This window comes from Pistacia vera, unplaced genomic scaffold (genome assembly GCF_008641045.1).
Source record: "Pistacia vera cultivar Batoury unplaced genomic scaffold, PisVer_v2 Contig180, whole genome shotgun sequence".
NCBI lineage: Eukaryota > Viridiplantae > Streptophyta > Magnoliopsida > Sapindales > Anacardiaceae > Pistacia > Pistacia vera.
In genome coordinates, this window is record NW_022195899.1 from 787887 (window position 1) to 800741 (window position 12855).

General features: G+C 34.0%; 1 protein-coding gene across 1 annotated transcript; it reads right to left on the reverse strand.

Annotated features, from left to right (window-relative positions):
- Nucleotides 1-3416: 3416 nt before the first annotated feature.
- Nucleotides 3417-8619, reverse strand: LOC116126551. Its single transcript, XM_031412227.1, has 5 exons — nt 8366-8619; nt 6065-6550; nt 5702-5871; nt 3818-3877; nt 3417-3724 (listed from the first exon to the last, which is right to left on the reverse strand). The coding sequence occupies exons 1-5, from the start codon at nt 8617-8619 to the stop codon at nt 3417-3419; spliced, it is 1278 nt and encodes a 425-aa protein (XP_031268087.1).
- Nucleotides 8620-12855: the final 4236 nt, after the last annotated feature.

Sequence of the window (12855 nt, forward strand, 5' to 3'; positions counted from 1 at the left end):
TTAGCAGTTGTTGATTTATATGTATATTTGCTCCCTGAATTCTATTGCAGGGGACCTGTAGACATCGCTCTTTTTCACTACCTAGAAGTAAAGGTTAGCTATCCTATTATCTCTTTGTATGTTTATGTTCAGTCTGTCATCTGTAAACTTTATGAAGAATTTACTCTTCCCCTGCTTACAATTGTACTTCTTTACAAGTTATAGTTATCCAATTGTTTTCATTTAATTGGTAAACTAAAGGATGAGAGAAAGAAAGAAAGAAACATAAGCCATAGCCCTCAAGATTTTGATGCTATCTAAAACTCATGGCCTATGATCCTCGCAAACTCTTCCACACAGAGCCATATTTTGAATATAATTATTTTTTTTTCCCCTGAAATTATCAGAGAAATCGGACAAGATGTGAACGAGAGAAAAAGGACATATTGGATGTCATTAATAGACGTCGTGTGATTTTCCGACCGACTATGGAGTGGCAGGTATAAAATTAATTGTAGAGCTTGTATGCTTATTGTTTTATCTCTAATTCAATCCATTAAAGGTTTTATTCCATAAGATTTGTGGGATTATGTTTTTGGAATTAAATCCTGGACTTCCCATTGCTGGTGATAAGACCATACTTTTGAACGAAAATTTACCAGCTATAACATATTAACTATACTTCCTTTCTTAAGTAAATTTTCTAAAAAGTTTATTTTCCAACTTACTGTTACATTCACTTAACAGTAATATTTTTAAATCATTTAATATACATAATTCGATTATATGACAAATGCCACCTGTTAGTTTTTTTTTATTTTTTTGTTGTTGTAGGAGAAAAGATAAAATAAGGGTATATTACTGATTAATCATTGTACTAATAATAATGGTATAACTATTTTTTCCCGAAACCATAAGGGTGTAATTGTTTCATTCTGAAACTGATGAGTCTCCTATATTTTATAATTTATAGTGGAACATAAACAATAAGACACAAGGATTGGAAGAAAGTAAAAACTTGTCAATAATGATTTTACACTCACCTTTCATAGCACAGCAAATTATCACAAGATCTATAATTCATCCAAGAAAAGTTACATGGCTGCCGGCCTGCCGCCGCGTGCTCTACTACTTTATCTTCAAGATAATGACCAATTTCTTGATGTCCAGCGGCAAAAGCCAAGTAAACAGGTGTGTTGCCGGCTGGACAATTGAGGGTCGTGATTTGTTTGATAATGTATGAACTTGAGGTGAATGTTTTGGCTTTGGGTTATGTTATAGCAGAGACAAGACAAGATTTATTTATGTTATTTATTCTTCAGAATCTGAATTCACGAGTAATATGTATGAATGAGACAGTTCCAGGAAAAATTGAAGAAAATCATTAATTAAAGAGTTGAATATGACTCTGGAATATATAAAAGCATGATTGGGTCAAAACTCAAAATCAACAACACCACTACCGTTTAGGATTTGGATTAAATTTGTTTAATACAAGTCAAGCCAGTTTTCAATAATTAATCTACCGCACCCAATCAAAGTAACAAAAACTTGAAAATAATTATTATAGCCTCAATAAAAACATTTTTAAAAAACTCTTTATATGACCTAAACTCTTTATTATAAAGAGTCTATTTATACAAATAAGAGTCTAACAGGCTTTTTATTTTTAAAATATAAATTAGAGAGTGAGTTTGACTCTTCACATTTAGAGAGTCAAATTTCACTCTTTATCCTAATTTTAATTAATAAACTACAAGTTTCTATGCATTTTATTTATTAATTCTCTTTCCCATTAAGTTTTTTTCTTGAAAATAAAGAGCATTTTCAATAAATTTAAAGAGTCTATTGGATTTGAATAAAAATTGTGTTCTTTATATTTAAAATGAATGAAAATGCTATTTATTTATATGAAAGATATTCTGCAAAATAAACAACACCATTGGAGATGCTCTAAGGCAAATAAAAAATTGCCTCAAGAGACAAGAATTAGCATTGGGCCAGCTCAGCTCTCCACAATTAAGTACTTAATCGGTTAAAATTTAATTGATTTTTAGGGAAATATTTTTAAAAGAGAGAATAACTCTTCAAGCCACTACTGGCAAATAGGGCTTGTTTTTTGACAACACTCTTCATCACCACGAAAACACTCTCTTTAGCCTCTTGACCAAAATCTATCTCACTCTTTCCTTGTTAGCCTCCCCAATTGTCGAAGACATTGAGCTTTTTCTAACAATATTGTTTTGCGATTTCTAATCGATTCACTCATCGAAAATCGCAGCCGTTGCCAACATTGAACTCATCGGCCATTTCTTTTCAAAAACCCTAACATTTTAGCCTTCAATTGTTCATGGATTAATGTCCTAATTTTTAGGGTTTTCAATTAATATGAAAAGTTGTAACCCTGACCTAGTGAAGGCTCTAGGTCTCGGTTTGATTGGCCGGGTCGGGCTTTAAAACACTGTTTTAGAGTAAACAAATATTATATAGGCTTTTCTTGTCGTTGAAAGGCAATAATTGGCTGATTAATTTAATTTATGTATTGTGATATTAATTAAGTTAATTAATAGCTTTTGATTTATATATACTTAATTAGATAGATTATATGCTCTCAAAGAAGGCTAGTTAATTCTTACAAACAAAACAAGACAAGATTAATTTATGTTATTTACTTGCATGACAATAATATGTATTTATTTAAATTAAATTAATTGAAGAAAAGCATTAATTAAATATTTGAGTCCCATGTTCTATTATTATGCAATTGAGATTTGTTATGCGAATTAACCTAAAATGCAACTAATTAATCACACACACACACACACAAAGAATCAACACGGGAATTTTACTGTGGTTCACCTTTTCAAGAATTGGAAAGGCTACATCCACATCGAGCTCCGAAAACAGAGGAAGCTCACTGCACTATTACGAACAGAGTTTACAAATTACAGAAACACCAGATCAATCACTCTCAAGAAACCCCTTAATGTCTCTTAATCCCACAACCACTAACCTAGAGAAACTAATCCAAGAATCCTTAGCCCTTGAGAGAACACTAACCCTCACTGAATGGTTAACGCTAACCACTCAACACCAAGTTCTAAAGATTTGATTAAGAACACCCAAAAAACCCTAGCAAAGCTTTTTCTTCACACAAAGAAAAATTCTTGATTGATCTGATGAGGCTGACTTTGGAATGCTTAAATACCGTTGACCAAGTCAGGAGAGATTGCAGTCGTTGGATCGAAACACAATGAAGGGACATGATTCAACCACATAACACTGAATCGACAACATCTTACTTATTTTGAATACGACATCGTTTCAATCTTCACATTTACAATCTCCACCTTGAAGACTTGAAACTAACTCATTTCTTGACTCTACTCAGTGTAGCTCACTCCAGTTTGATTCCCTCATAGCTCCGTTGCTTTAGCTCACTTCACAAACAATAAGTTCAAGCAATGCTTCAACTTGGCAGGTGTAACTACTTTAGTTCCCATGTTTGCTGGATTGTCTTCAGTAGGGATCTTTTTCAGCTTAATCAACCCTTGAATAATCAGGTCTCTAACAAAGTGGAATCTAACATCCACATGTTTTGTTCTTTCATGGTAGACAAGGTTTTTACTCAGATGAATTGCACTCTGACTATCTGAGTAAATAGTCACCTTGCAACCAGTTAGCCCAGCTTCTGACAGTATCCCTTGCAACCATACCACATATTCAACTTCAATTGTTGAGAGGGCTACCAAAGGTTGAAGTTGGGATTTCTAGCTAATACAGTTTCCACCAAGAGTAAAGTAATAGACTGTAGTTGATTTTCTAGAATCCCTGTCACCTGCAAAATCTAAATCTCCAAAAACAACCAACTCAAGTGAAGTAGTTCTTTTGCAATAATCTAAACCAACACAAACAATACCTTTGATGTATCTTAACACACATTTCAAGGCAAACTAGTGCTCAATTATAAGGTTAGACATATATCTGCTTAAAAGGGATATTGCAAAAGATGAATCTGGTCTAGTGCTTATCATTGCATACATTATCGAGTCTATCACATTTTAGTAAGGAATAGATTCCATCCTAATTATTTCAACAGGTTTCTTAGGATGCTGAGATTTAGAGAACGTAAAGAGACTAGCCAAAGGCATTGATACATGCTTATACCCAGACATCCCAAATTTAGAGACCAGTTTTTGTAGATATGAGCGTTGATGAATTTTCAGTTCACTACTGCTTCTATTCCTGTTTATAACCATTCTTAGAATTTTCTTAGCCACCCCTAAGTCTTTCATATCAAATTTAGAACTAAATCTGGCTTTTAATTCATTTATTTTGGACTTGGATTTGCTAATTAAAAACATATCATCAACATAAAACAGTAAATAAATAGGCATGTTATTTTTCAAAGTAAAATAGAAGCAACTATCATATTTGCTTCTTGTGAATCCTATACTAACTATAAAAGTATCAAACATTTTGTACCATTGCCTAGGTGATTGTTTAAGGCCATACAAGGACTTGTGTAGTAGGCAAACATGGTTTAGCATCCTATGGTCTACAAAACCTATTGGTTGACTAATGAAGATATGCTCTTGTAAGTCCCCATGGAGAAATGCTATTTTCACATCTAATTGCTCTAGTTCTAGGTCCTGATGAGCAACAACTGAAAGCATCATCCTAATGGTTTTGTATTTAACTACTAGAGAGAAGACTTTATTGAAGTCTATGCCTTCCTTTTGAGTGTACCATTTAGCCACTAATCTAGCTTTGTACTTAAGGGGTTCATGTGTAGTAATGCCATCCTTAATCTTAAACAACCACTTACACTGTATTAGTCTCTTGTTTTTAGGTTTTGGGACCAAAGACCAGGTCCCATTTACCTTTAATGATTACATTTCCTATGTCATTGCTTGCCACCGTTTGTCTCTGTGTTCTGATTTCACGGCTTTTGCATATGTCTCGGGTTCTACCCTTTTTACTTCTGTACCCTCAAGTAAGGTTGTATAGATTAGCTCTACATAGGAGAACCTTGCTAGAGGCATTATCTCTCTTTTGGTCCTATCCCCTTGCTAGTTGGTACTGTTATAGCTCATCATGCTATGGGTCTGCAACCTTTATTGCTCTGCCTTCTTCTGCTTTGCTTGGTTCATCAAGTTCTATACCTTCTTCTAATGCAGGTTTTGTTTCAAGCAATGGCATATCAGGTTGCATTTTGGTGGGCTCCACGTCAATTTGTGTGACCTCTGTTTGGTTTGAGTGTGTTTCAAGATTACTTAAGGAACCTGCATCATTGTTAGTTGATTTGTAGGGGAAGTCCCCTTCATTAAATATAACATCCCTACTTATAGTGATTTTTACCTTGGAGTCTCCCTAGCCCATAGTCTAAAGCCCTTAGTTCCCCAAGAACACACATCTTATTGATCTAGGTTCTAACTTTCCATCATTGGTGTGTGCATAGGCTGCTCACCTAAATACCCTTAGATGGCTTAAACTTGGCTTCCTTCCAAACCACTTGGTCTTATGACACTTAAATTCTATGGAATTATTTGGGCTTCTATTTATTAAATAAACAGTAGTAGTCAAGGCCTCTCCCTATAAAGGTTTTGGTAGGCTAAATGTGAACAAGGGGCATCTAACATTTTCTAAGAGCGTTTTATTCATCCTCTTAGCAACCCCATTCTGCTAAGGGGTTTCCTAACTATTCTGTGCCTTAAAATACCCTGGTCATGGTAATACTTATCAAATTCTGTGTTGCAAAACCCTAATCCATTGTCAGTTCTAAGAGCCTTTACCTTCCGATCAACTGGATTTTCCACTGGCATTTTCCAGTTCTTGAACTTAGATGGTGCCTCATCCTTAGATTTGAGAAGGTAAACCCATACCTTTTTGCTAAATTCATTTATTATGGAGAGAAAGTAGTTATTCCCTCCATAAGACCTCACCTTCTCAAGTCCCCATAGGTTAGCATGTAGATGGTGTAGACAGTTAGATGCTAGGTATGTGTCTTTAGTAAAACTATTGTTGTGTTGTTTGCCTAGGACACATGTCTCACAAAAATCCAATGCACTAATTCTGTCATTACCAAGTAGCCCCTGCTGGTTTAGGATGTCCATACCCTTTTGGCTCATATGCCCTAATCTTAAGTGTCTTATCTGTCACACTAAGGTTTTCTGAGACAAGAGCACTATTACCTTTCCCAAGGTAATAACACCCACAAAGCATGTATAGGCCATTTTTCTTCAACCCCCTTAACACTATGTTGTTGTTTCTAAACACATTAATGCACATTTTCTCCACTTTATAACTGCATCCAGACTCATCTAAAGTACCAAAGGAAATTAGATTTCTCTTGAATTCAGGAATGTATCTCACCTTAGATAACACAACCAGTTTCCCATCTTCCAGTCTTACAGTTATATTTTCTATTCCTAGCACTTTGCAGACATTGTTGTTCCCCATAAACACAGTCTCATGTTCATCACTCCAAAACTCTTGGAACCATTCTCTGTTGGGGCTCATGTGAAATGAGCACCCAAAATCTAACACCCAATCCTGAATCTGGTCAGACCTAGACAAAGCAAAAACTTGTTGTAGATTTTCATAAGTGTACAAAATCGTGCAAGTAATAAAGTGTAAAATTACTGATATCAAACCCAAGGGAATTACTATTATCAATTACCAATTAAACTATCCTATTACTATTTGATCAATCCAAATTGTATCAAGGAAAATCTAAAATAAATTAACAATTGAATTTAAAAAGAAAACTGAAAGGATAACAATTAAAATAAATCTTTGGGTAAAAACAAGATGACTAGACCTACGGCATAGACTTTCACACCAACTCTTATCCATATGTATCGATCTTTCATGCTAATTTGATTAAGCTCTTCCTACAGGTCAAACTCCTTAAATTTCCAATAACTTTCTCTCGAACAATTATCAAATTAACCCCTAATTACTAACCCGAAATATCTCTAATCAGATTTAAGTAATTGAAGATCATTAGGCTCTATGGAGTTTACCAAAACCTCACAAGTCGCGGTAACCTATCTCTAGCGTTCGCTCAACCTATGGTTTTATTACTGTAGACCAACTAAGTATCATCTTTCGATCTCACCTTAGTCCATCAGTTCATTCAATTCTTGGGCCCTTAAGAATAAAAAACATTAGGAATCCTAGTAAAACTTCGGAAGAATTCTTAATAAATATTGACAATCAAAGATCAATACGTAATTAAGAGATTGGGCTACATCTTAGCCCTTCAGAATAAATTTAGTTCATAATAAACATGAAAGAAACAGCCATCTTTATTAGAATAATCATCATGAGTTTATAAGAAAAGTACAAGGAAGACTTCTCTATATTGCGAATCAAAGCTCTAGAACTTCCATTACTTCTCTTCTCTGCAGATTTTTCTCCCTTTCTCCTCACTAAAGAATATCTAAAATAATGCTAAAAGACTTCTATTTATATCTCACAAGGGTTAGGGTTTTATATTTTTTAATTCTATTTGGTTTTGGACTCTTAACCTTATTCTCCTACCTAAAAACGGATAACCAGTTTTTAACTTCCGTGACTGTGCCCTGGCACTGTGCTGCAGCACAGTAGCTACTAGAAAGAGTGTGTCGCGGCACTGTGCTGCGGCACAATAGCTACTGGCCTTCTTCCCGCATCATTCCACTATTCTTCAGAGATGGTGATTTTTGAACTCGATAACGATGAAATTTGGAAAAGTGGTAACATATGAATGTAGCCCTTTGAATTATATTTCCAAAAGTCCAAGAATTGTCTTAATTTGAGTTCTACAGCTCAAGATATTCTCAAAATACTGAGACATGCTCAAGTTGGAACGTAATCTAGAATCTTCTCTTTACTTCAACTTCCATAACTTCTTCAATTCAACTTTAATTCTTGATCCGTTTGTTTTCACTCATCACTCATTCCGTTGCCAACATGATTCTTCATCCAAGCATAACATTTAAGCACTAGTAGCCTGAAAAACACTCAAAAGCACCTGCAATTCCGTAAAAGGCAATTATGAAAATATTAAGCAACTTTACCAAATTAAACCTAATTTCCCACAATTAATCCCCAAAAACCACTAACTAAATGTGTATTTTCAAGCTCTTATCAGTGCAGACCTTTGATATTGTAATACTATCATTAGTGGAGGCTACAATACTCTCAGTATTCCCAGATTTTTGCTTTTTAATCCATTTATAGTAGTTTTTTTATTAAGTGCCTTGTCTTGTTACAGTGGAAACACTTTCTGGTTTCCCCTTTCTTATTAGAACCCTTTCCTTTCTTCTTATACTTAGACCTAGTATTTCGTTGAAAATTAGTTGAGGATTGTCTTGGTTCTACCTTGCCCTTAACAAACAAGTTATTCCCACTTCTCTTATGAACCTTTAACTCTAATTCCCTAGCTTTTAGGCCAGCAATTATTAAATCTAAACTAGGTACAGTACCAGAGTACTGAAGGGCATTTTTAAGTACTTGGTAGTCTTTAGTCAAGGAGTTTAAAGGGATCATATCTAGGCTTATATCTCCTAGTTCTTGGTCAATGCCTTTTAGGATTAGAGTCATTTTCAAGAATTCATCTAAGTTATCTTCTATAGACTTACTGCTATCCATTTTATAAGAAAACAGAGCACCTTTCTAGAAAGCAAGGTTTGGTGCAGCTTGTAATGCATATAGAGATTCAAGCTTACCCCATACCGCGAGAGGAGTCTCCAGTCCATCTACTTTCCTCAGAACATATTCAGCCAGGTTCATGATGTTGAGTTGTAAGCCGTCTCATCAATTTGTGCCTTCTTCTTCAGCTTGTCTTCAATCCACTTCTCGACATTTGTCTCTAGAGCCAAAGTCAAAGCCACTTTATTGTGGGAAAACAGTGCTTTCATTTTCTTCTTCTAACTACTGAAGTCGATTTTCCCATCATATTGGGTAATCTACATTCTAGTAGTTGTAGACATGGTGTGTGTTTGAGAAAGATTTCAAGATTTACCCCCAATTTGAACCCTAGAGGTTCAATTTTAATTTATGATGTAAGAAACCTGACAAAACCCTGGATCTCCAAGAACTGTTCCAAATCGATGAATTTGTTTTTTGATTTTCAGATTTAGGGACCCTAGAGTACTAAGGAGTTGTGTAGACACAAAACCCCCAAAAATTAACTAACCCTATATTCCACACACACCACCGCACCGCCCCCCCCCCCCCCCCCCCCCCCCCCCCCCCCCCCCCCCCCCCCCCCCCCCCACCGCCGCGCGCGGGGAAAGAGATTTTCGATCAAATTAGAGAAATCAGAACTCAATTAACTCTCTCACCAAATCTCTGATACCACTGTTATGCGAATTAACCTAAAACACAATTAATTAATCACACACACACACACACAAAAAGAATCAACACGGGAATTTTACTGTGGTTCACCTTTCGAAGAACTGGAAACATCCATGTTGAGCTCCGGAAATAGAGGAAGCTCACTGCATTATTACGAACAGAGGTTACAGATTACACAAACACCTAATTAATCGCTCTTAAGAAACCCTTTAATCTCTCCCAATCCTGCAACCTCTAACCTAGAGAAACTAATCCAAGAATCCCTAGCACTTGAGAGAACACTAACCCTTACTGAACGATTAACACTAACCACTCAACACCAAGTTATAGAGATTTGATTAAGAACACCGAAAAAAACCCTATCAAAGCTCTTTCTTTACACAAAAAAATTCTTGATCAATCTGATAAGGTTGATGTTTGGAATGTTAAATACCGTTGACCAAGTCAAGAGAGATTGCTGCCGTTGGATCAAAACACAATGAAGGGATAGGATTCAACCACATAACATTGAAACGATAGCGTCTTATTTATTCTGAATACAACATCATTTTAGTCTTCACATTTACAAGATTCTTGGTTTAATTTCTTATTTGTGGCCTCTCAATATAATAATATATGTTATTCATTCTATGTTAATTTAGTATTAGAGATATATCAAAGTAATGCTAACTCAGCTTAATAATAATATGCACTCTTGAGCTAATTAATTTATAAAATACCTATTAAGAAACTAAAGAAAATTCAATTATGAGTTTGTGAGAATTGAGTTAAGAATGAAAAACACAACAAACTGTATTATCTAAATAGCTCATCCAAATTCTTGAAATACCTTTGTATTATTATTTTTTTTTTATTGAATTTAATGTTAGGATTAAATTAAATTTAATCAAATTCTAGAATCCTGTCCTTTCCATCTCCACTCTCCAATTCGCTCTTCGTCTTCGATTCCATATTAAGCAATAATCACGACTTCTATTAGTCTATATTGTGTATTGTGTTGTGTAATCTAAAGTGGGTTTGTTTAGATTCATTTGATAATGGCTTTTCTAAAGTAAAATTATTGGCTTGGTTGCTAGTAGATATGAGAAAATAACTTGGAGTCTATTTATTTCGTAATACTGTTGTAGACTTTTAATCTCTTCAAATTACCTTTATATGGTGTAATATTAAGTGGCTTTGTTTGAATTCGTTAGTGGTTGTTTTTCTGGATGTATATGATATGTTTGGTTGGTGGGAAAAGTTGGAAAATAACGTAAATTCATATTTGGATGTTGTGTTAATACTGTAGGTGGCTTTGTTATGTTAAAGTTTAGCGTGTCTATTAAATATTGGAAGTTGATGATACATTGAATTACTTAAAAATGCTTACATGATGATACATTATTTGGAATGTGAAATTTGGGATAAGTATTGGAAACGAATAGTATTACTCATAAAACATTGAACGCAAAAAAATTTAGATGAAAAAAGAAAAAAGAAATCAATGATGAGAAACAATATTTCAATAAAAATTCTCATAATCATCAAGGGAAAACATAGATGCAGTGAGCTATCTTGAGGAAGTTATAAGAATGATTTGCAATAAGGTTGTCAAAGTGTCTAAGACAAACAACACTCCTCGTATAACTATAGACATCCATCTCATCATCTGTATAATCCTATCGCAGAATCCAAATCCATTTATTAATGTAACCCATGTGATTTTTCTTAAATCAATAACATACTACTTATTGGGGTAAGTATCAAGATAAAAACCTCCTTGGGCTCAAGCACCAAAGTATTGAGTTATACCCCAAACATGTCGCCATGAAGATATATCAAAAAGACAGTATATTACCATTAGTTACTCTAGGTTCTCTTACCTAATAATACTCTTTCATCACCCATATCTCCTTCTGGTTACAAGAGGGAACATTGACAATAGTTAGGGATCCCTTCAGATTAATCAATTTAAAATTTTTACCAGGAGCATATGCATCATACTCAAAATTCTGAGGACGAGTCTACTTGAATTCCTCTTTTTTGAAATCAAAAGATGTTATCAACCTCTCGTGTTTTATATCTGCTTCTAAATTAGAACTCATCCAATGCATATCTCCATATGCATTCACCCCTCAATTACTTAACATAAAAGAAGGGTTTGTGTCTATTCATCGCAATGAATCTATGCCCAAAGTGTGAATTTCAGTCTCAAATTCTGCATGAGATGTTTTAATCACCCGAACAATCTTGCATGTGTTAGTTGTACAATCAAATCCCATTCCATACCATAACATCTTCTCTGGAGTAATCTTCCATAATTCTAAAGTTGGCCTAGGTAGCTCCAAAACTTCGCCCCTAAGAGGATTCTATAAATAGACTACTTCATGTTGTCAATGAACTTGTACATCTCAAATGCATAATAAACCATATGCAACAAAGCAAAGTAAATACATATTCTCCCCGGAAAATTCTAGGATAGGAATTTCACTTATCTTTATTACATTATTAGCTTCGTCATATTCATGGGAATGCAATTTTTTCATTGACATCAAATCGAAAGGAATATACAAAATTTCAGATTCTTCAACATATGCCTATTCGTGCATGATAATAAAAGAAACATTGTCAATAGTTTTGCAACACATCGAAAATGTAAAAGTGATTTTACGGGCAATCTCAGAAGGATATCGTGGATGATATCAATAGGAATATTCTTTCTGGAATTACTTATGCAGTTTATGATTTCCATAAACTAAATCTGAAAATGTCCATGAATTATATGGTGAGCATCTAACTATAAACAAGACTAACTTTTAAATTCACTTGACCAAAATATATAATAAAGTCATGAGGGACTAAAAGACAATTGTATAGGATTAACACATTAAGTGAAAAACTAACCGATCAACTAAGAAAACTCAAGTCTTAATCGACAATGCCTAGCGTCCCTAAAGTAACAGTGAAGTTCATATAGTAATTAGATAAATAAACAACATAAACATTAAGCAGAAAATTAATTATTATATTTGAAAACTTAGATATAAACAAGAACTAAACCAAAAGAAAAGAATTTGTATGAGTTTTGGTGCTTATTTGTAGTAGAACACAATGAACCCTAAGAACATACCACCAAACACAAATAGAGATATATTCATACTAAAAGTCTTAAATTTATAGTTAAGGCTCAAAAGAAGATTTTATCCTTTATGGAGAAGATTTCTTTCTCTGAAATAGTTTTTCCATTTCCATTTTTCCTTTTTTTTTTTTTTTTTTTTTTTTTTGTTTTTTTTTTTTTTTTTTTTTTGGTATTCTTAAATAAGGAAATTAAAATAAGAGCCTAATTTTGAAGCCCAACTTTAAGCCCATATAAGTTGTTTCTTAATATTAAAGCCATTTTTGTTATGAGAGCTTAGAGGCAAAAATAAATTGCCCCAAGATTTAGGATTGGGCCAGCTTAGCCCAACTCATGAGTTCCTCCACAATAAGGTTAATAAAATCTAATTGATTTTTATGGAAATATAAAAGAAAAAGAAAAAGCATTTT